The sequence below is a fragment of the Drosophila bipectinata genome, chromosome 3L, assembly GCF_030179905.1.
Source record: "Drosophila bipectinata strain 14024-0381.07 chromosome 3L, DbipHiC1v2, whole genome shotgun sequence".
In the NCBI taxonomy this organism is placed as follows: domain Eukaryota; kingdom Metazoa; phylum Arthropoda; class Insecta; order Diptera; family Drosophilidae; genus Drosophila; species Drosophila bipectinata.
In genome coordinates, this window is record NC_091738.1 from 8,998,675 (window position 1) to 9,023,074 (window position 24,400).

General features: G+C 39.2%; 4 protein-coding genes across 5 annotated transcripts in view; 3 read left to right on the forward strand and 1 right to left on the reverse strand.

Annotated features, from left to right (window-relative positions):
• Tsp74F (Tetraspanin 74F) overlaps positions 1-24,293 on the forward strand; it is an 81,882-nt gene extending 57,589 nt beyond the window's left edge. Inside the window, exons 1-7 of one of the 2 annotated variants that reach the window (XM_043214169.2) lie at positions 20,727-20,872; positions 21,496-21,704; positions 22,939-23,025; positions 23,085-23,276; positions 23,339-23,434; positions 23,499-23,795; positions 23,862-24,293. In XM_043214169.2, coding sequence (XP_043070104.1) covers positions 22,948-23,025; positions 23,085-23,276; positions 23,339-23,434; positions 23,499-23,795; positions 23,862-23,909 — 711 coding nt within the window. In that variant the 5' untranslated portion in view covers positions 20,727-20,872; positions 21,496-21,704; positions 22,939-22,947 and the 3' untranslated portion in view covers positions 23,910-24,293. Of the gene's footprint in view, positions 1-20,726; positions 20,873-21,495; positions 21,705-22,938; positions 23,026-23,084; positions 23,277-23,338; positions 23,435-23,498; positions 23,796-23,861 lie in introns of those variants that run through there. The other variant, XM_070280356.1, reaches the window with a different exon arrangement.
• LOC108120840 (tetratricopeptide repeat protein 27) lies at positions 4,700-7,398 on the forward strand. The gene is made up of 4 exons (XM_017234676.3): positions 4,700-4,853; positions 4,913-5,283; positions 5,340-5,839; positions 5,902-7,398. The coding sequence occupies exons 1-4, from the start codon at positions 4,790-4,792 to the stop codon at positions 7,358-7,360; spliced, it is 2,394 nt and encodes a 797-aa protein (XP_017090165.2). The 5' UTR covers positions 4,700-4,789; the 3' UTR covers positions 7,361-7,398.
• On the reverse strand, positions 7,442-8,899 carry Wdr92 (WD repeat domain 92). The gene is made up of 2 exons (XM_017234677.3): positions 8,514-8,899; positions 7,442-8,457 (listed from the first exon to the last, which is right to left on the reverse strand). The coding sequence occupies exons 1-2, from the start codon at positions 8,786-8,788 to the stop codon at positions 7,605-7,607; spliced, it is 1,128 nt and encodes a 375-aa protein (XP_017090166.2). The 5' UTR covers positions 8,789-8,899; the 3' UTR covers positions 7,442-7,604.
• Prestin (solute carrier family 26 member prestin) lies at positions 9,374-18,409 on the forward strand. The gene is made up of 6 exons (XM_017234683.3): positions 9,374-9,984; positions 14,497-14,867; positions 15,015-15,636; positions 15,694-16,437; positions 16,504-16,652; positions 16,713-18,409. Exons 2-6 carry the CDS (start codon positions 14,842-14,844, stop codon positions 17,308-17,310), a joined length of 2,139 nt encoding a protein of 712 aa, XP_017090172.2. The 5' UTR covers positions 9,374-9,984; positions 14,497-14,841; the 3' UTR covers positions 17,311-18,409.
• Positions 24,294-24,400: the final 107 nt, after the last annotated feature.

Genomic DNA, 24,400 nt, shown 5'->3' on the forward strand with positions numbered 1-24,400 from the left:
TCAGGGGCATGCAAATTTCCGGCCGTGTAACCCTTGAATTTGAACTGATTGCGAAATTCTCAAATTACATACGATACCTAGTAGACCTTTAAAGGAAGTTTATGGGATATATTAGTTATAGGGGTAATAAATTATAAAAATATTTTTCCTGAAAAAGGGGTTTATGCTTAGATATATATTATTCTTATACATATTTTAAAAAATATCTAAAGAAAAGTATGTTTTGTATTAGATACTAAGATACTATCTACGAGATGGCTCAAATTCCTATTAAAATAAACAAAAGAATTTGATTAATTTTTCCCATAAAACCATATTGAAATCTTCCAATCTCCAGGTACTTTAAAGTCGATCTTCTAGCTTTTCTCCTCTCATTCCCTGCACTTGTAACTGCATCGCGTTCTGCTTTTGTTTCATTAATTTTAATTTATATTTGTTTTTTGTTCTTGACGATTTAATTTGCGTACAAAAGTGCATGCAATTTGTAAATGAGAGTGGACGAGTTCAAGGATTTTTCATCGCCACTTGTCCTGCAATGAACTATTCCACCCTTGGCTGCTCTTCTCAATTGCTCAGAAATACATACAATATCCGAGTGTTTATTCGAAAACCCCCTACTCCAGTATACGATCGATCCAATGTGCACGTTTTGAGGTTTTCGATGTCGATGTTATTTGATTTATAGTTCGTTTCTCGCACAAAAACCGACACGTGTGCGCCTCTAAATTGATTAATTCCATATTAAAGTTTCTAATTTGAAAATCTGTGATGAACGATTTTTGGCGCGCGCCGAAAAAAAACAAGTGGTGCCGAATAAACAGGAATAAAGCAAAACGGCCAAATAAACACATAAAATACAAAAAAGAAATATAAAATTCAATAGGAATAGCCGCTATATTAATAAGCAATAATTGTTCAAGGTCAACAAAAATATTGGTTCTACGAACAGGTGGATATATATATTATGACACAAAATGAGCTTGCATTTCTGCAAGTGCGAAATTCGCCAAAGGAATAACATCAACAACAACCAACGACGAAAAATGCCATTAAAAAGTTAATGGGAAATTTAGCTTAGGTAATTTGCCAAGTTTATACTGGAAATGGGGTTTACTGGGCTGAGAGGTGCGTAATAAGGGATGAGTAAGCCCAAAGATGGCGTCGATAAGTTATTAAGAACTAGTTATCGATTTCAAATCTCAAAAGAGATTTTAAGCGTTGTGTCGTTTCTTTTAAAATCATTTTATTATTTTCCAGACCACCATATTTATATAAATTTTGTTTTCTTCATCATTTTTAAAAGTCTCCCGATTCCTAGAAGCTTTTTCCGTGATGTAATATGATGCTTAAAGATTTTATTGCAGTCAGCACCTTTTTTTTCTAAATGCGCACTATTTGAATAGTATTCCCTGTATCTCCCTATGGCTTCTAGTCTCGAAAACAAAAACTATTTTTGAAATTTTGTTTTGGTTTACCATACAATGTTGTTCTGCGCTGCGATTGTGGTTCTCGGCAATAGATGTCCGAGCATGATCAAATTTTGCTCGGCAACGGCGGCCAGTCGTTATTTGATCGCAACCAGAAACGAGTATCAGAGGCGGCGGAGATGTCGGGAAGGGGAAGGGTTAGTGGGCGGAGGGGAGTGGGAAGTGGGCTGGCCAAGGTCAGCGCGTCTCTCGGTTGCTCGCGCTGAATAATTAAGTGCGAAATAAATTAATTTCGGTAGAACTTTTTAGCATGCGTTGCGTGGCATTATAGTCAACAAAACAGAGTCGCGTCAATAGCGAAATATGAACAAAAATGTATATATGAATGTATGTATTTATCAGGCAGTTTAACCATCTCGAATGGCAAACAAGAAATTATGGTTCCTAATAGACGGGCAAGGTCAAATCGAAGATGATTTAAGGTAAAAAGTGCGTGGGCGAGGCTGGGCAGTCAAGCAGTTTGGCAAGCAGTGCAGAGTCTCAGCGATAATAGACCGTTAACAAGACTAATGGACTTCAGTGTTAGATTTTTTAAAACTTAAAAAAAAAAAGCTAAGAGCCGCTTTGGTAGAAATGGTGTTTGCCACAAAAGTGGGAGGGTTAACTGGTAGACGGGTAGCCTACCCGCCGAGTGGGGCACATAAATAGTTTTTGCCGTGAAAGTTGCGGAGCGAAAGTGAAAACTCATTTGTGGCGGCTGAAAAAAGTTGCGCCGGCGCCGAAGACATGAAAACCCACTGACATCAATTCGGTTGATGCAAATCAGAAAATAAAAAGTACCCTGCAAGTATCCAAATGTTTGAGCAACTGGAGTTTAAGCCTTTAAAGTCACAGCAATTAAATTATTGTACAGCTAAAACAAATTATATTTATTTGCATTTATTTGCCATAACAAAAGCGCACAAATACGCCGCTGCAGAAAATACAAAAAAATGTATTAACAAATGTATAAAACAAAACCCGAACGACCTTGAATATCTGGCCGGCAAGCAAAACAGGCAAAATAGGAACATTAAAAAAGTTAAAAAATTAAAAAAATATAAATTAACTGAAATGCAATTAAAGCCACAAAAACAGATATAAATAAATATAAATAGAGACAGGGTACATATGTGCGAGCAACTGTTTTTTTGTGTTTAGAACTTCAACTTCCAATTATTTATAAAGACCAGTTAAACAAATAAAAAGCAACCAAAATTTGGATAAAAAGATTCAGCTTGTCGTTTTTTCAAAATACATTAAAAAAGTAATATGAAAGTGATTAGTTTATTCTTAATTTTTTACTGAATAGGAATTATAAGGGTAAGTATTTATTTTTGTTTTAAAAAGATAGCTTTGTTAAAATTGTAATTATTTAGCAAAGTTTTGTATAAGAAATATGTCTATATTTTAAATCTTATTTAACTAAGTGATCCCTAAAATCTCTTTTAATCTAGACTTAACGAATTTTAAGTTCACTTTTCATTCTATAGATAGATTTGTATCTGAATTGGGAATTGTATCTATATCTGCTTGCATTATTCATTGCTGACGTGCAACTTGGCTACTTGGCACGGCGGCGGCAGCTGCCCCTTTTTGGGTCAGCACAGCTCAGCCGCGTGCCCGGCTTCAATTCGCATTGATCCGCCCCAAGCTCCATGCAATGTGCACTTGGCCATGCAACGCCGGCATGGAAGAGCGCAAAAAAAAAGCCGAAGCCCAAGAGCGAAGAATCGCGCCAAAATGGCACATGGCAAAAACTTTCAGGCCGATGAGACTAAAAACTTGAGAGTATTATCAGAAACTACAAATTAAAAAAAAACCAAAGAGTACTTTAGTGAATTAAGAGAAAATTGTTTTGTTAAAAGAGCACTGCTACGAAGAAACGTTGAAAAAGCTTTTTTTCGTATCAAAATTCTCTGTTTTATTTCATGGTGGAATTGAAAATTCGAAATATTTAAGAGTAAGCTCGAAGAAAAATCCGTTAAAAAAGCTTATGCTTACAGACAATTATTTGGATAATTGGCAAACATTAGTGAGACTAACTAAATGTTGGTTTAAAAAAAATAAAAAAAGATTTAAAAAGATTGCCAATATTTGACTTTAAAAAAGATATGCCAAATCATATAAACCTCTCGCAATTTTTTGATAAGTTTACAATTTAAAAAACCAGTGACGAAGCTAACGATGGTAAAAACCCTCCTTATCACGGGAGAAAGAATATAGATTTATTTCCCATCATAGCCTTGAACTTGAGTGTTGTCCATGGATAACCCCACGCAGTCATTGACAGACATCCTGATACCCTTTATCGCCTTGCCTGTTATCAAGTTTCGCCGGCGTATACAATATTGTATCTCACAGATACGTTTTCTTTTGTTTCTCCGCAATAAACTGTACTTCGTTCTGTGAATTGGTTGCCACCCCCTAGCCGACACCCGAAAAAAACCCATCGAGTTCTCCGATAGCGGCGGCAATCGACGACCTTGACCGTGAAATTTAAATTTAGAAGCAACGGCGGCGACTAAGACGTAAAAAATAAAATACCAAAGAGCTTTCCGCCGTAAGGATGTGTTTGTGTGCTATCTTCGCATGGGTATTAGTCATTGTGTGTATTAGTAATTGCAAAAAATAAAAAGCTGCGCTCTATCACAGGTAATTCTTCTCATCCCCTCCGGCTGGGGGCTGTCAATGGAAGAGATTTTGAAGAAATTCATCCATTTCACGGGTCTGCCGCATGTGACTTATGTAAATATTTGTGTACACTGCATACAGCGATACCTATTTTTAAAAATCACCGTAGACGCCGGGCGATTTGATTTAATTGAAACTTGAACTTGCGTGCTGGCGCCGTCGGGACTTGCTACAATGATGCAAGACAGTCTAATTATGTGAAATTAAGCGCAATGCCAATTGGTGCGGGGTGATTTTAGCTAATTTCACTCTAAAAATAAAATCTTTTTCGTTTATGCTGGCTTGTGTATATGGCTTGAATTTACCGCCAAGAAAAAGTGTTGGATAATACTTTTATGTTGGTATATTTTGTTTTTGTGTTTGGGAATTAAATATCGATAGAAAATTGGCAATTTTGCTTAAATTAAACAAGCTTTCGTAAATTTATAGTTTTTATAATTGTTTAAAACCCATAATAACCCTCATTTTTATTTAAATATAAATGTTTTTCCAATTGACAGCTTTGATTTTTAAAAATCCCGCTCTGCCTATCGATAACTACCAGCTGATATGCCCGGCTTTTGTTTATACCTGGACCACGTGCAGTAGTTTTTTGTTTATCACAAATAGTTCCAAGTTTATATGTGATAATGGTGGCTGAGCAGTTCAGTGAATATTATATATGCAATTTTAGCGATGCTGTTTCGGTGGAAGGTGAGGATATTATGAAATAATAGCTATAATCCGAAATATTTAATGAATTAAAACCACAGATCTGCCAGCCGATGAGCAACTTCGGCAATTGTGGATTCGCCAAGAACTGTGGACTGTTCCAGAACTTCGGGAGATTCTTCAACGATGGCGAAATAGCAGCAAATCAGATTTAAAAGATAACCCTGCACCGCTCTTGAACGATTTCCTACGATTAGTTTTCGTTTTTGTTCAAAATAACTTTACTGGACCTTTTGATAAAATCGAAGAATGCAAAGCATTGCTGGAGGAGCTGGAGTTTAAGGATCTGGAAGCGCAAGAGAAGCTGAAAGCCAGTGGCGAAGAATTAAATCCAAATGTTAAAACAGAGGAACTATTGCTGGTGGCCAGGGAAATCCTCCAGAATTTGTTGGAGGTCTATCCAGATTCAAAGGTAATCGATGACACATATTCTATATTTTATAAACTAATAAGTATTCTTATTCATAGGTCCTTAATTGGTGGCACTTACGTTTAATCCTACTGCACCAACATATCCTGGATGACCTGGCGGCGGAGCTCTATGAGAAATACAAAGCAGTGGCCGTAGTTCTCCAGGCTAACTTCAACCAATTTGAGAGCAAGGAACTGCAAGCCCTGCTTTTGCTTGAGCTGGCCAATGGCTATCTGCAGTTCCATCGCTCCGAAGTGGCTTCGAAGATCTTAGATGACTTGTGCTCGTACTTACAGGTGGAGCTGAAAGTTGAAGGTTTACTGGGAGTTCGCACCAAATTTCAGCAGAAAGCTCTGCCACAACTTTGCCTAAAGGTGGAGCAACAAAATCCACAGACTCTGCTGCCGGCCATCCAGACCAATGAGAAAACCAAGCTGCCCAAACTGCTGCTTCTAGAGGATGATACTCGACTGGAGAGGATTCGCTTTATAGAGGTCAAGGATAACGAAGTAATGACGTTACCCAGTGTGCTCCAAGCTCTGGTACTTGCCAAAGTGTGAGTATTTCTTTAAAAAGATTCCCAAGAAATGATTCTCAATCTTTCACTATCTATCCCAGGAAACAACTGAAGCGTTCACAGCCCAAAGACCGGCTGGCAGATGAGCAACTGGAACCATATACCCAGACCCTTTTATACCAAGAGCATGGACCCTTCCAAGTTCGACAGGCAGCTCTTCTTTTAAACTGTGTGCAGGAGTCGGGCCAGCGAAGGACTGTGGAGCGAAGCTGGAAACAGTGCGAGGATTGCGTCAAGTTTCTGGATAACTCGGAGGAGGTTCTATCCCTCAAATCCCGGCTCTCCTACGGCTTTGCCGCTCACCTGCAGACCAAGTGGCAGGTGCAGTTGCAGCTCGTAGACCTCTTGCGTTCCCTGGGAATGACCAAGACTGCCCTGGACATCTGCCTGCGCATTCACGCCTGGCAGCAGGTCATCGAGTGCTACACAAGTCTGGAGCTGCGACACAAAGCGGCCGAGATCATCCGCCAGGAGCTGGACAAGAAACCCACAGCCCTGCTTTATTGCCTCCTGGGCGATGCCGTCGATGATCCCAAGTGCTACGAACAGGCCTGGCTGTATTCCAAGAAGACGAGCGGAAAGGCTCAGGCCTATTGGGGAAACTATTTCTACAGAAGCGCCGATTACACGCAGGCTATGGAACACTACGAGGTGTCCTTAGAGATCAACACGCTGCAGGAACCGATCCTGTTGCGCTGCGGCTATTGCGCCATCCAGCTGGAGCGCTGGGAGTCTGCTGTTAAGTGGTACCTGGCCTACACCCACCTGGAGCCCAATGGTTTCGAGTCCTGGAACAATTTGGCCAAGGCCCTGATCAAACTGGGAGACAAGCAGCGAGCCCATCGAGTCCTGGGTGAAGCCCTAAAGTGCAACTACAGTAACTGGAAGGTGTGGGAGAACTATATGCTAGTTTCCGTGGACACATCGCACTGGGAAGATGCTATGCGCGGATACCAACGTCTGGCTGAGCTGAAACAGCACTACCTCGACCAGGAGGTTCTCACCCGTATAGTGTATGGCATTTCAAAGGAGAACCCGGAAGGTTCAGGTCCACTGATCAAGCGGGTGGTCAAGTTACTAGCCCAACAGTGCATCCAGCACGGCAATGAGCCACTGGTCTGGGAACTTGCTGCTATAGTGGCATCCACACCTCTGAAAAAAGCCGAGAAACTTGTGAAATCCTACCGTGCCTACACCCCGAAGCACTTGGGCTGGGAAACTAAATCAGAGCATGCCCAGAAGGCTCTTGATCTTTGTATAGAGGTGGCCGACTTATCAGTGGCAGCTATTAAGGAGCACAATGAGGAAGAAAGTGAGGTGATGATCACATCCCAACTGAACTCGGCCAGGTTGGCGGGAACCTCCTGCCTGAATGCATTGAAAAGAGCAATTAATGTGGATGTTCCTGCGGAGCAGACGACGAAAGTAGAGGAGCTGGAAAAACGGATAGCAGATCTGACTCTGGTGGTCCAAGAGCGGATGAGTGCGCCTCGATCCTAGATACTATCCTGTGAGCTTCAAGAAATCTAAAAAATATAAGCTACTTTCTAATAAAGTATAACTTTGATAATTTTTAATGGACTATTACTAACTTTTTATTGTGGAAACTATTTTTAAAAGGAAAACCTCTCATAGAATATTTTTGCGGCTTCGGAACAAACATATTCACAATTTCAAATGGCATAAAAATATAAATTCATGCTTTTCAGCTCAAGGTGCTTCGGTTCAGTGATCTTTCTATTTCCTAATATGTGTTTAGCTTGGTGGTGATCAGCACACGGACATTCTGATCAAAGGCACCGCAGACAGCCAGGCCAAGTTTATCCGGATGCCAGTCGAAGCAGTGGACGGGTTGGGTACTCAACGTGGCGGCACTGACCATGTGCATAATGCCACCTACTCCAATCTTGTTGCCATCGGAGTCATCGATGGCCCTTCTATCGGGATACTCATAATTCCACAAGCGAATCGAGCCAGTTCCGCCACCGGTGAGGAAGAGATCCCTGTTCTGAGGCAGATGGCGCACCACCCAAACAGTAGCCTTAGGGCCACTGATCACGCCATTAGTGCCCACGCTCCGTCCTGCGTTTCGCTCCTCAACGTAGCTGAAGCCCTTTGTGGGGTGTTGGGTGCGCATATCGTAGACGAGGAGACCCCCTTCCAAAGTGGTAACCGCTAGCTTGTTCATGGGAATGTCTCGTCGATCGAACTCCAGGCCGCAGATTCCGTTCTTCATAGTGGCCTCCCAACGTACCGATAGGGACCTCAAGTCGAAGAGCTTCAGGTCTCCATTGTCGTACCCGGCAGCCACAATCCGCTCCTCGGAATTGTAGGTGTTTCCAAAGGCCACAGCCCAGCAATCGCGACGGGAGCCGGTATTGTTGGGCCCATCACCCATTTGTGGCGGAGGCGACATGTCCACCACAGGTGCCTGACCCTGTCGGATGTCCCAGACTTTGACGGCACCATCCCTACTTCCCGTGACGATCTCCGGAGCACCGCAGTCTATCTGTGTGCCTCCTATAGCGTCGATGGTGTTTATAATGCCATTGTGAGCTTTCACATTGTAAACCGGAAGATCTGGCTGCTCCAGGTCTCTAGAAATTCAATAAGTTAGGGATATTTATGAGATTTGAAGAGCCATCTTACTTACAGAACTTGCAGCCTTCCCTCGAAGTCACCGATGGCCATGTGGCGGTTACGCAGTGAAGAGCCTCCGAATGTCCCGCACTTGAAGGCCACCTTTTTCTCCACGGACTTGATCTTAACCACCTTGTCCTCGTTAAGCTCGTAGATGTCTAGAATCCCGTGGCTGTTGGCTTTGGACCCCAACACCACAAACTTGGCCGAGAGCGGCAACCACTTGGTGTCGTACACCGTGTAGTTAACCGGTTCGTGGATGTGCTCGATCAGTTGGGGTTTGTCCATTTTCCTGGTCTATCCTTACGTCAGTTTACAGGCTGTCAGACATGCGGCGGCAGGTGGAAATAAAACGAATTTTTACAAACAACTTTTGGATTGGTTGTCATAGCGCCCGGCATGTTATGGTTATCGGTTATCGGTTATTGAAAATAAATAATCTACTTTTGTAAATAAATATAAATTTTAATATAATAAGGATATGCAAAATGTATGTTTTTTATTTTAAAACTAGATAGTAACTTTTTATTTAAAAAAGGATTTGAAAAATGAAGTTTAAAAAATTTTTGTATAAAAATACCAAAACTTGCTGATGGCCGATACGTTCAGGTTGGGATTTGCCACCGTTATAAATATTCAGCAAGAAAATTATATTTCCAGAAATATTCATAAATGTTAAAGATCTTTGAGATAAGTTTAAATGAAAGAACTTGAACTTAAACTTTCCATAATCAAATTAAATTTATGTAATTAATTGATATACAATTTTAAAAATATAGCTATTTTAGCATTCCTTAAAGTTTATCGATAGCTTCCAGCTGAGCGGCGATGAAAGCTTTTTAAACGAAAAAGCCAAAAAAAGCCCCTTGTCGGCAGTGGGTTTTTAGTCTTATTGGGTCAGCTGAACGTTTTCCACTTGGAAAACTTGGGAGGCGGTTCTCCAATTATTTCGTTTTGGCGCGAGCATCTTTTTTTGGCGTTCGACCCCTACGGCAGCTCCACACGACAACAACAAACAGCACGCTAGCCATAGCAATAACAAGAAACACACTTCAAAAACAAACGTTTTGTGTCGCAAGAGTCGCTGCTTTTTGTGGTATTTAACAACTGCAGCATCGAATTGGTTAAATAATCAAAAAAAATAAATATAATAACGGTATTTCTGACCCAGCACGCCATTCGCAAATAGTTATGAATATATTTTAGCATCAATTTGCGGGCTTTTAATAATTTTATAGACGTGAAAAGAGTGACTGCGGCTCAATCAATTGTCGATGCATGCGCCAGAAAAGTGTTAATCAAATTTTTTACTGGCAACAAGTGATTCAACAATAATAATAAACCAACAATACCAACAACGGTCGAACAACAGGCGCTATCAAAAGTTGAAGGTGACAACAATCGGCAACGCGAATCGCAACAACAAACAACACCATCGAGTACTTGTCTAGCTGCCAACACAATTTTTATTTAGTTTTCTTAAGGTAAATGCCACCGAGATTCTTTTATTCTTAAAGACCATTCTTTTTTTTTGAATTCTTTGCGTACAAATATATATGGGTGTATGTATATTTTTTTGCTCATTGCCCGACATTTCTTCCGTTTGCTTTTATTCGACTTCTCATCAATTTGGGACAATCAAATTAATTGTATATTTTTTCAGCTTTTTCATTGCCTTTATTGTTTTTATTTGCTTTCACTGCCCAAAAATCCCCCGCCCACAATCCCCAATTCCTACATGGGCTGTCTGCGTGCATTTGCACTTGACTCACAGTCATCAGGGTATATTATATATGTACCTACAATCTAGTATATATGTTCATGGGTGCTCTTGATTTTGTGGCCAAATGTTCATGGCACTCTTCCGTTTTGCCGATTTTTTCCCAACCTGTCACGTACAAAGGGAATACCCTCATTATTTTGTTCAAGTGATAAGCTTTAATATATAAAAGCAATATTTTATGACTTACTATTCAGTTTTGAAGTTGCATAAACCTTTTTTGGTTGGAAAACCAATCATCATTCTTAATTTATCATTTATATAAACGTTTAAAAAAGTCATAAAATACGAAATAATCAATCCGTCATTTAAGGTTAGTCGCCAACTGATTATTTTCCGCATTATCAGTCATACGTGGGGTTGTAAAATTCAGCAATAATCTGGCAATGAACACCAAACGTTAAACTCTCGAATTTCGCACCTGTTTTGGGTCAATACAGAGTTACTTTCATAAGCTTACCGGCTTAGTCCGAGACCTGTTACATTTTGCAACTATTATAAAAGAAATCATTAAAATGCAATTGCGATGAGATAAGCTTCCGGATGTAACACATGCTCTGGATTATGGCATTTTCTATGAATTTCTTTTCCATTTTTTCCTTGGAAACTGAAAGATTTCTTTAATAATTTGCAGCCTCTGGATATACATAGTTTTCGAATAAAATGGATATTTTCATCAATTGAATGATGTTCCCAATTGATTTGAATTTGTTGTTTTTTTGCTGCCACTGCGTTGTCAGAAGTTTGTGCGTGCGCACAGAATGGGGAAATTGAAAATGTTGCAGCCCTCCCGGTTGCCCATTTTACCTCCCCCCTGCCCCTGGCCCCACTTATCAGCCGGCTGTGCCACAGAAAATAAATAAATGCCCCACAATCGAAATCTAAACAAAGAGATATAAAAAATCTGCCAACTGCCGCACCATAACTTCCACCAAAGCTAAACAAGGGAAACTCAAAGTGCAAACTCAATAATGCAATTCATATCTAAAAGGAAGCTAACAAAAAATAGCTGGTGGAAAAAAACATAATAGGGAATTGTTTGCAGGTTTTTTGCTTCGATCGATGATAAGACCACAGCCGTTGTTAATCCACTGATAAGACCGCGCCCTTTGACCCACAAACGCAACCCCTAAAGCAAATACTTTCGAGCCAAAATAAACTTTAAGGGGATGATTTGAGGACAGTGTCCCAGTTTGTGGAGTGCCTATGGATATTACTTAATACATATATTATTATCTGAAAGTTCATTGAAACTGAGTCACTACTGTTTTTAGAAGACTACTCAGACTGTTTAAATAAGAGTCTCTACAACTACTTCCCACAATAATCTGTGTATTTCAATTAAACTCCCAGTTTATAAATATTAAGAGAATCTCTGTTTGGCTTGGTGATTATTTTGGATAATATTCCAGTTTATAAAAAGTAGCTGGCGTGCTCCATAAATTTTTCTGCAAAGCTAGACAAATATTTTTCCAAGAAATCAACTCGTTTATGTACTTCAGTGTCAGTCTTATCAGATGAAGCTGACAGCATTCAGCTTGAATAAAGGAAGACAAAGTCCCGAGATTTGATTCCATTTCGGAATGTTTTTCAGTTTCCTTCATTAACCGGAACAAAGAAGTCGCTCCCAGAGTCTGGGTCAAGTGCAGTTCCAGTGAAGTCACAGTCAGTCAATCAACATCATGATTGAAGTATGTAGAACTACGAAACCACCATCCACCACTCACAACCTTTCATTGCCGGCGTTATCTATGACGTTTGCCTCCAACACTTGCGCAATCAATAATTTGATATCGAAAACGCGGCATATGGTAGCAAAAAAATAAAGTAGAAAAGTAGCTCAGTTCGCAGGTGATAAGAATAAGGTCACCCTGCCACACCTGTACGAAGATGCCACATCTTGACAGATATTACATTCCTGAGCTTGAGTAACAAGGAGTCATAGTTCGAATAAGCCCTTAACCTTCAGAAAAAAGTTAACACAATTTCCGTTAACAGCTTAAAAGGCTTCTGTTTTAAATCTTTAAAATATAATGATAAAAACATTAGTCACTGGTACAACTAAGTACAACCTCTGGCAAGTGTCAAATGACTTAACATTTTAAAAAATTCAAGGGATTACATATAAAGTAGTCTTAACATAATAAATTTAGAATGTGAAACCCATTTTTTGCCACTTTGAAATGGCAGTTTTGTCTCCGTGTCGAGGCTAAAACATTGTTTAATGAGTGCTGATGGCAGTACTCGTGCTACTGATAAGCAGACTGGGAATTTTCGATAAGAAATTGTAGCTTTAACATTTCTACAAATATGTGTATTAATATAAATACATATATTAATTCGAACAGCTGTCTGACTATCAAACTTTTACTCTGCCCTTCCGTTCACCCTATTTTTTGGCCTAATCTGACTTTGGTCATGTGACGTTTCAGGGTCATTGCATAAGCCCTGTTTGGTTTTGGCCCAATTGCGGGATCCCAGTTTTTTTTTGCACTCCGTTTCCACAGTAATAACCGGTTTGCTGGTAGAACTAATGAGTTCCCAACGCAGGGGCATCACAATTAAACCGGATTTCAAGTATTTGTTCCATATATATTATAGGCTAATTTTGTTTTATGGACAAATACGATTTAATCATGGCTTTTCAAAAGCAAAATAAAATTTGTACAACATTCAGCTTATTTTATTCTTTATTTGACCAACCCGATCCAGTTCACATACTATAATTAAAATGCAAATGCGGTCTATTTAGTTGATCTCCAAAGGGGTCAGAATTCAGTTGATCCCTTGATTGATTTTAGACTTTTAGACTGGACTTTCCATACTGATTTTCCTCAGTTTACTGAGTCACCTTGCAAGGCATTGAACTTGACATTGACGCACTCTCTAAACATGTTTCGGCTGATTGGGGAATTACGTATTATATGTATATACTCTCATTATATATATTCGTAGCAGACGAGTATGATGCAAGTGACGTCGCCAAACGCAGCTTTCAAAATATATTTTTAGAGTTATTTGTTGTTTCGACTGAGTTTTGGCCGTATGCGGAATCCGGTTTTATTGAAGTTGCTTACTTTTGTTTATGGAGTACCATTTTATGGTCACTTAGCGGGGATTGTGTCAGTTGGTAACGGTTGCAATTTTGGAATACGACTATGTTAAAACCAGACGTGTTTCACATTTTCTACAAATTGTAAGAGTACGAGGAGTTATCAGACAAAGGTAGTATTTTTTAAGCCTTTTATTCTCCCTGTATTGACACTTGGAATATTTGCTCGTTAGCTTATAGTTTCTAGGCCCAGACAAAGGCCATAAAAGTTATCTGCCATGAACCGATTATTAAAGATGATTATTGTTATCCCAGTAATAACCACAGAAAGATACCCCTTCGAACACTTAGCAAGTCGCTTTCGCTGACCAGTAATTGATGATGAACATCTTCTAGGAAATACGTCAATTGCAGACACTTGTCAACACTGCGTATGCGCAATCGAAACAGATACCGATTAGCTGAGTTTGAGGCTCTCCATGGAAGTCTATTATATTATTTATAAAGGTTTTGCGGTCGCCCTCAGCACACTTGTTGATCTAATAATTTAGCCAATTAGCATTGACTATGAAATCATAATTCATTCTGCCGAAACTGGGCACGCATTTGGGGGAACAATGAATGTTATTTAAAGATCGGTCTTCGGTGATCGATGTATCAGTCGTGTTTGTCGTTTGATAAGCTCGGGAAGTGGAGAGCTCTGGGTCTCTGGGTTGATTTTAGAACCAAAGTGATGCTAATTAGTGGTTTGCCATTCGTTATCTAACCGGTGTTGCGAAATACTTGGCTCTATAATTGAGATTATAGCAGCAGCCTATTGTCCAAGTGGGATTGTCGAAAAATTTCCACGTCTGCTATCTTCTGATTAATCAGATTTTGGTCACTTCAAAAGTGTCTATTGTGATAAGGCAAGTAAACGCGTCAAATACTTCAAGATCCATCTCAGATTAAACTAAAAAATCAATTTCTCAAAGAAAAAAAGGAAATTTCCTTTATGGTTTTGTACATCAAAAGGGGAAAAACATCACAACCAAGCGATTCGATTTTTGTGTTTATAATTTCAAGCTTTTTAGTACGGCATTATCATAAATTAATATTGTTTTCTTTAAGATTAAAATTCGTATAAAATGGATAAAAATCTAAACAATTACTGTGCACTTTCAGAAACCAAAACACCATCTTAAATCCTTGCCGAAGGGCACTTGGAAGCGTTTAAAAGACTTACAAAGGCGTCGTCGTTTTCCAATAGAGGATATCGTCCAGGACTCACTAACTGACAACGAAGCTGGCACTTTGTTATTACCAATTGTACATAGATCTGAAAATAGAGCCCATACTGGAGCGATACCCAAGGAGCCTAAAGACGCCGATCAGGATAAGAGTTGCCGGATTACAGAGTTCAGATTTAGGCAATTTCATCGCGATATACGCACCCATCCGTACACAGACACCAATGTGGAACGAGGCAGGAAGCAAAAGGACATAGAAGTAGAGGAAGATTTAGACAATATGCCTAGTGATAAAGATAATCAAGAGTGAGTAATATTTACAATTTATATAGAATTTCAAAAGGGGCTTTTATGGCACCTGCAACTGTTATTTATTATTTGAAATTATTCTAAGAAACATAAATATTTAAAAACTAATTTTTTGTATCTAATATCATATTACTTTTTACTTAGAACCAAACCACTAAACAATAACAACTCTAATGGAAGTGGATGCAGTGCAGCGAGTAAGCCCAAAATCCAGCCAAAGTACAGCATCCACCGCGATGTCCTCACCCATGAGGTGGTGATTAAACAAACGGGCTATGCGGCGAGGGATAAGAGCATCCCTTCCTCCCTCCGTAGCTGTTGGCAGAGCTGGAGCTTCTTCTCGCTCTTCACTGGGATAATACCCATCCTCCAATGGCTTCCACAGTATTCGCCTCGTAGAGATCTGGCCGGAGATATTATAGCCGGATTTACGGTGGCCATCATGAATATACCCCACGGCATGGCCTACGGTCTGCTAGCGGGAGTTTCTGCCGGAAATGGCCTCTACATGGCTGTGTTTCCGGTGCTGGTATACATGTTCCTGGGCACCTCCAAGCACATCTCCATTGGCACCTTTGCGGTGGCCAGTATGATGACCCTGAAAGTGGTGGAGACGTACGCCACGGTAGATGAGAGATTCGCTCCTCCTTCTGTGGTCAATGGAACGTCACTGCTATTGGCCAATGCCACATCTGCACCACCAGTGGATCAAATCACGCACTTGGAGGTGGTTACTTCACTAGCTCTGACAGTGGGCATTGTAAACGTGAGTTTGTTGGCCAAGAAATCATATTTTATCTTGTTAATCCTGAACTCCTCATAGCTCCTCATGGCTTTCCTGCGACTGGGAACCTTGGCCTCCCTGCTGAGTGATCCTTTGGTAAATGGTTTCACGACGGCTGCCGCCTGTCACGTCGTCACCGCCCAACTGAAGGATGTGCTGGGCATCCCCGTGAATCGATACATCGGAGCCTTTAAAATCATTTACACTGTGATTGATGTCATCAAGGGAGTGCCCAACACTAACCTTGTAAACTTTGGCTTTTGTGTGGCAGTTATTGTCTTTATGACGATTTGCAATGAGTGCCTGAAACCTTGCCTGAGTAAAAAGTGCCGTTTCCCGCTTCCCGCCGAGCTAATTATGGTTATTGGAGGCACCTTGATCTCCAAGTGGTTCGACCTCAATCATGAGTACCAGGTGAATCTGGTGGGGAATATCCCTAGTGGTTTGCCGGAGCCTGTACTGCCGCGCTTGGACTTGGTGCCCAAGGTGGCAGTGGATTCTATTGCCATCGCTATTGTTACCTACTCCATAATCATGTCCATGGGTCTGACTTTCGCCAAGAAGCACGGCTACGAGGTGAGGGCCAACCAGGAACTCTTTGCCATGGGCATTGGCAACATGGTCGGTGGTTGTTTCTCCTGCATTCCTATGGCCTGCTCTCTGTCCAGGTCTGTGATTCAGGATCAGACTGGTGGCGTGTCCCAGATAGCTTCTTTGGTTTCTGCCTCACTGGTGGTGATTACTCTGATGTGGATTGGTCCTTTCTTTAGCAGTTTGCCAAGGGTGAGTGAGCTTTAGTTTGTAGTTCTGATAGAAATATAAAAATCCTTTATTTCTTGTACACTTTAGTGCGTTCTGGCTGGTGTCATCATTGTGGCTCTGAAACCCATGTTCATGCAGGCCAGGGAACTTAAAAAGTTCTCCAAACAGGGCAAGCTGGAGATGTTCACCTGGATCTCAACTTTCATGTGTGTGGTTCTCATCGATATTGACATTGGGTAGGTCTATAAAGAGGAGTAATCGACAGCAATCAAACTAATCTTATATTCTTTTGACAGTCTCCTCATTGGCATCTGCATTTCCCTCCTGGCCTTGTACATCAAGGGCCTGAAGCCCTACTCCTGTTTACTGGGCTATATGCCAGAATCCCCTGGAATCTACTTGGACCTTAACCAGCATCGGAATGCCATGCAGGTGCCCGAGACGAGGATTTTCCGGTACAGCGGATCCCTGAACTTTGCCACAAGTCTGTTCTTCCGAAGGGCCCTCTACGAGGCCGTGGGTCTGGACAAGATACCACCAAAGAAAGCCAATAGCAGCGCCAGCAACAGCAACAGTCCCAGTAGAGCCAGTAAATCAAGCTACTCCCCAGTCTCACAGAACGGTGGAAAAGTCATCGACGTGCCGGATTCTTCCTTCAAGATGCTCATCCTGGACTTTTCCATGCTGGGACACATCGATGTGGCGGGATGTCGGACTCTGACAGATGTGAGCAAGGAGTTGAAGGCTCGCGGAGCCCGTTTGCTGCTGGCCAGTCCTGTGGATCGGGTCTACGACACCCTGGTACACAGTATGGCCCTCAGCGAAGGACCCTTCGAAATCTTTCCCACGCTGCACGACTGTGTGGAGTACGCCAATGCCTGCCGGACGGCGTGAGACGAGGTCCTTGCTGGCAAGGCGAACTATGTTTTGTGATATGTCCAAGTGATAGCTTGTGAATCGTAGCACCAAAACCCCTTCCTAGTTGCTAAGTCCTATTTTATAAACTGAATAGAGAAACAAAAGTTGCCGTCTACAATCAAGCAGATTAGACTAAGTTCGTTTAAGGGGTTATATACAGTTGTGATATATGAAAAAATCGATTTTTTTTTATTGCATATTCTTTAAGTATATTCTATTGGGAATACTCTCACAAAAATTCATAACGATCGGAGCATTAGAACTGAAGCTGTAGCTATTTAAAGCGCACTATCTGCATATAAAACTTGAACAAACTTGAAACTTTAAACGCGATTATCTCAGAATCTTTTTTTTGGGAAATTACCTTTGCGGTGGACACGATTACTAAAAAACTACTAATCCGATCAACACCAAATTTTGACCACTTATTTATTATGATATTAGCTAGTCCGTGAACGAGGGATTTTCCATTTTTTTGAAAACTCCTTTTTTAAAGCACAAAAAACGAAAATCTTATACGTTGAAAAAGTACATTTTTTGTTAAAAACGTCGCCATTTTTTTTTTAATCAAAATTTTTAAAAATCCCTCGTTCACGGACTAGACAATACAATATACTAACTAAACTTTTTTGAATTTTGGATTTCGGATGAACCGTTTTCGAGAAATCATGTCCACCGCAAGACACCATCGAAAAAAGACGATCCGGGAATTCGGCTTTAACATTTTTGTTATGTAATATTTTTTTATGAAAAAATTTAATTAAGTACCCAGAAACATGTACTAAACAACGTCGTTAAAACATTTTTCATAAATATTTTCTATGGTGTCAAAAAAAAATCGATAAAAATCCATATTCTTGCGCGGTACAACTGTATATAACCCCTTAAGTGCCTCCGAAACGATGATTTTTGTACTTAAAAAAAACTATTATGTATAATATTATATATAGCCCACCTTAGTGAAGGCAAGCGTAGAACTTGATGAGTGCAATTTACCAAAATGAACAATGTAAAACACACAAAAATAGTTTATAGTCCAAATGTATGAAATTGTACATAAATATTAAAAATGAAATTGTTAAAAAAATTATGATTTTTTATTTAAAATTATGAAAATATACTTTAAAGGTCTTAAACCCTTATCTTACGCTGACCAGATTTTATAGCCTACTTTTAGGCTTCAACTTAGGTTCCACATATGGAAACATTGCTCTTTCTGGCGGAAATACCTGACCAGGTCGGTAGAGACAACATTCAGGCTCAGTCTGACACATCGCCACGTACAATCAATGGAGCTGACACCGACACCGTGCAATTAGCAGCCACATGACTAAAAACAAACTTATTTTTCGGCTATTTGCTTCTTCAATATTATTTTTTGAAGCGTAGGAGGAATGCCCCAACTGTCGGCAAATAAATAAAACAATTGTTCAACTTGGACAAATTAGCTGGATTAGCCATTAAACGACTTCTAAAACCCGGAGGTCACGGAATGCACTTGGTATTTGTTTGCTTCGTGGGCACATGGGAAAACTATACGAGCTTAGTTGGTCAAGATCTGAGAGTCGGTTGCGTTTTGTGGTTGTCCATCAAAAACTATTGAAGATTACAAGGCAAATGTATTTTAAAAAATAAACCAAAGTAACCAAAGTAAAATAATACTCTGTAAAAACCTTGCAACTTTCGTCATTTTCCCATGAGAAGAGAACTCAACTTGAAGTATTCCCATAAACTCATAAATTTATTAATGGAATATGCAAATGATTAATTGATTAAGATTGTATCGATCTGGAGATAAATAAGATGATGAATCTTAGAGTCAAAGTTCTTTGCATATATGTTTATTTTAATTTAATTATATATAAATTAATAAGCTTTGCTTAGGCTTGAGTATTAGGCTTTTCTTAATACTATTATAGAGATCTTTCTAGTAGTATTTTCAAACCACTTTTCAGTTTTTAAATTTGTTCTTAATGTTGTCATTTTTAGCTTCTTAATGCTACTCTTTCTAATCATTTTAAGTGCTACAATTTAACGCTTCTGAAGCCTGTCACCTTCGACGAGCTCAACGAGGTCTTTAAGAATAATCACGTCTCTGATCGTAGAAAATAATATTTTGGTATACAAAATTAACTTGTTAAAAATTAGTCCCTCAAAATTAAAATAACCTTGGAGTAGAGCCTCCCCATATACCAATATTTTTCTAAAATTTTTATTTTTCAACTCTCATATAACCAGTTCCAAGCACTTTCGATTTTTGTGCAATATTTTATTGTGTGGGGCCGCCTGCATCGAGTATGTAGAAATTGATTTTATTGCAACTATAAAACGCAAAAGGTTCCCACAGCGAGTGTACGAGATGCAAAATCAACAACAGAGTAATTGTTTTTACATTTTTTATTATTTATTTCCATTTTTTGCCATGCACTAGTCACTGCCACTGGGAACGAGAGGTGAGTGTTTTTTTAAGAGGGGGGCCTAGTTGCTGTTAACACAACCATAAAAGTGCTAAACAACCCAACAATTTGTGGAGCTACAAACTCAACAATTTTTAACCAAACCGCAAATATAAGTGAGGAGTCTCACCCCGAAATGTCGAGGGGGTGGATCTATTTGTGTATCGGCAGCCAACTTTGACCTTAACTCGAAAATTGGTTACAAAATTACTCAGTTCAGTTAAAACTATTTGTTTGGCTAACAGAAAAAATTAAGTTGTTAATTGCCGAAGGTTGTCCTCCAATTGCAGCAATTTTATGCGTGATATAGAAGAAAATGGTTAAATTTAATAGGATTAGAGGGGTTTTTATTTTCTTGAGTTTCAAAAAAAATAAATATTCAGAGAATTTAGAAACAATTTAACCCTACCTGTTGTAAAAACTTCATAGAGACGGATCTTCCAACTTGGAAAACATAAAAACAGAAGTTCAATAAACTTTACCACTTTCAAACGTTAGGAACCACGTGCTGAAATTAGCGTTTCTTAAAAATATTTTTTTTGTATCAAATTCTGTGCTGATACATAATTTTTATTTGCAATTTTGCAATTGGCCAAAAGACGAAACAAAGACTACTCCTATGGCCGGAAAGTAAACCGATCTCGGATATATTTTGTTTGCCGAACGCATTTTCACATGTGAAGGCAGTCGAGGGTACCTGGAAAGGTTGGGAACAACAAAAAATTCATAAAAGTAGATGAATAAATAAATGGGGAGTACGAAAACATTCAGAAGTATTTGCGGTTTGTAAGCGATCGTGTCTCTCCATCTCTACCATATATATCGTTCTTCGCTCCCACTCGCACGCTCAAAAAAACAGCGGCTCAAGTCGAAATTGTTGTAATTTCGAGAGACAAGACTTTTGAAAATAAAGGCCTCAAAACAACGAAGCTCTTTCAGCGAAACTAATAAAAAACCGATCGCCCCAACTGATCCCACAACCAGTTTCCAGCGAGCTCTCGGGCGGTGGAGTCGTCGTCGTAGTCTTCCCGCATATATAGAAACCTTATATCCACCATATCTTCGTCTCCGATCCTCACTCTGTAAGCCGAGCTTAAATAAATACAATTTTGTTTAAAAATCTATAAAGTCAACAAGTGTATAGTTCCTTAAAGTCTGTGAGAATATTTCTAAGGATAACACAGTTATTATCTAAATGTGACGTAACTTTCAAAAAGTAAAAAAAAAAAACTTAAAGCAAAACGGCAAAAAAAAGTTGTTTGCCATGGGAGAACTGCAATTGACAATAAACAGCAGCAGCAACAACAATCGTATAAAAACCTCAATAACAATTATCAACTGTTGCCAGTGACGCTTAAAACAAATGCAAGAAACCTGTATTAAATTAACAAAAACAAAAAAAAAACAGTTTAAAACAAAAGAAAATAAGCGAGAAATTATTAACGGATATTGCAAAATTGCTTATCTACGTAAACCTACGCAAGCGATGGTGATCTGAATGAAACACATAAAAAATAATAAATAGAAATCGAAAACGAATTCGAATTCACAAAAAAATGAACCAGAAAAAGTTGTTAAGTTAATAAATAAATTTTAAGGTTAATCAATGAACCATTTTTAGAGAGAGAGGCCACTACAGTAACAACAGGCCTATTATGGTCGATTTAAAATAGTTTTTATTAACAATACCTTTTCTTTATTTTAGCCTTAGTTCCTGCATTATCGCTACCAAAGTTTCTGTTCAGTCAAGTGCATCCGAAAATAGTGGTTTTCTTCTTTTGCATTGGCTGTTTTGCTAATTTTTGGCAAAACAACAATAGGGTGAAAATTTACATAAACAAAAGCTGGTAAAAGAAAACCGCCAAAATTGGTTACCTAACGAAAACCTCCTTTGTGCTACGGGACGGCAGACTTGTAAGTAAAATTTGAATATAATATATGTATGGGTAATATGACTAATTTTTGACAGCTTAAAATCCTAGAAGTAGCATTATTGATAATTACTTTTATAAAAAAAATGTTCCTCCCATATCTTTGATTCAGAATCCTAGTTTTAAGTGCTTTATTATGATGTGTAGCACGTACACCTGAACAATTACCATAAACTTAATTGGTTTTAGCTTACAAGTTAAAAATCAGCAAAAAAAACACAGAAAAACAATCCCGTCATTAATGGCGACTTTCAGATGACTTACTGTCATCTCAGGCACGATTCTAGCCAGATGATAACACCAAATGAAAAATAGTGAATACTCCGACAGTGTGAGAACATTTTTAATAACCTAGCAATTACTTGGCGATATCTGCTTATTTAAATTTTCAAAAATGATTCTCGAAACGAAATGAGATGTCGTTTACTTGGATAGAGGAGGGTTTACTCGGTTGCTCAGCCTGCAATTACTTTTAATTAGCATTTAGAACATCGTAGTGCCAAAAATGATTCACCCGATCTTGTTTGTTAAGCCCACCTCTAATTACTTGGGTCGTTATTTTGATTTATTTGGGGGGGAGATTGTTTTGAGGAAAAAATTTGGAACCCTTGAAGTGGACCTAATGCCGCTGAGCCACTGAGGTGGCTTCAAGTGAGCCAAGTCTCTCTGATTTGTAAAAGCCGTAACTGACAAAACCCACAAAACGTTAACAGCAACCGCCAATAATGAACGCTTGTCTAGCGCAATGCGTTAGCCGTGTGTAGCTGCGAAGCTCAAAAGTGGCCAAAAAGTGGGTCATGGTTAAGTGTACTTCGGCTCAGAGTCGGAATCGGAATCGGATGCGGACCCGGCTTAGAAAAAGCCATAGCAACAGCTGCGCATGCGCAACACTGATTCTCCACTCTCCAAGGGGCATTTACATCTGTAATTGGTGTAAAAAAATAGAAAAAAAAATATTAAAATATATATAAAATTCTTGAATATTTACATTATTATAATCAAGTAAATAACAATGTTTAATGAATTTGTGTTTGCTTTCATCGTCTAGCATTGAAGCGCCATCCAGAACCTTTGCATCTTGTCCTTTCCCAAATCCTTAGCATCCATCCCCTACATCAATTTCCTCTTGGGACTCATCATCTAAAAACCAAAGTAATAGCATATTTAACATATTTTTATCATTATAATTTTTAATAATAATAATTTCCCCATACCAGGAAGACGATATGGGCTTCAGTTCGCGCATGGACTGCTGCGGGCAGTTCGTCAAGTACAGCCTTTTTATAGCCAACTTTGTGATATTTGTAAGTTAAATATTTTATAAAAAACGCAAAATAATTACTTTATTAATATTTTCTCATAGGTGGGTGGAGCCATTGTGTTTTGTTTGACCTTGTGGACCCTGGTAGATCGGAGCTTTGTCAATGAATTGCTGGGAACGAACCTCTTCTCGGGAGCTGTCTATGTCCTGCTGGTCACTTCCATCATCATCTGCCTGGTGTCCTTTTTGGGTTGTGTAGGTGCCGGAAAAGAAGTCAAATGTCTGCTACTAACGGTGAGATAGATAAACATTAAATGGGGTTTTTTTGCAACAACCACTTAACACTCCCTTGACAGTATTTCATAATTGTGGCTCTGGTTTTCGTCACCATGCTAATTGGCGGCGTCTTGGGTTATGTTTTCCGTGAAAGAGTTCAGCAGACCATGCGGCAGGTATGGAAAAATAATATTATTTTATTAACTTAAACCATAATTTAACATATAATTTGTTGTGTAGGAAATGCGTTCCACAATGGCTTTGTACGGCAGCCGAAGGGAGATCACCCAGGCCTGGGATTTGACCCAGGAAAGGCTGCAGTGCTGTGGCGTGGACACGTGGCATGATTGGAATCGCTATGGTCCCGTGCCGGAGTCCTGTTGCCAGGAGCTATTCGGAGGACAGCGCAAGGAGTGCACCATTTTTCCCACCATCACGAATCTGTACAACCAGGGCTGTCTCTATGTGACGACCAACTTCATCAGGGATCATGCGGCGGTTATTGGGGGCACATCCATAGCAGTGGCAATACTAATGGTGGGACTAGTTACCCTTCAACTTTGTAACATATTTTCTTAATTAATTACTTTTAATGTTTTATAGATATTCGGTATGATATTCTCCTGTCTACTATTCAATATGATCGAATAGCGCCAAAGAGATGTGGATATCCACGGAGGACACGCAGGAAAAGCAGCTTCTAAGCTTCCCGAGGAGACACATTTTTGAAATAAATTAAGAGTATTATCCGAACGTATGATATAATGTTGGCTCTGCCAGGTCCAACTGTCCGTTTATATTATGTATATATATTATACGATCTTTAGATACAAATATCTAGTGAGTATTCCGAATGTATTGTTATCATCTGTTGCATTATTTTTTATGTAATTCTGTAAAATTAGTCCTAAGTATCCCCCTAATCAATGCCCCATTTAAAATCGTAATTCTAAGTTAATTTTTCTAATGTTTCTAGAGAGTTAAGTTGTCCATTGTCCATTGTTGTTTCGAATAAAATTAGTTAAAAGTATAAAATGAATTTATTTTGCCGTATATGTATTCTAAAAATTTGGTTTCTGATTATTTCTTTGTCTGGCATCACTCTTAAAAAATTGATCAGTAAATAAAAAGAAAAATTAGGT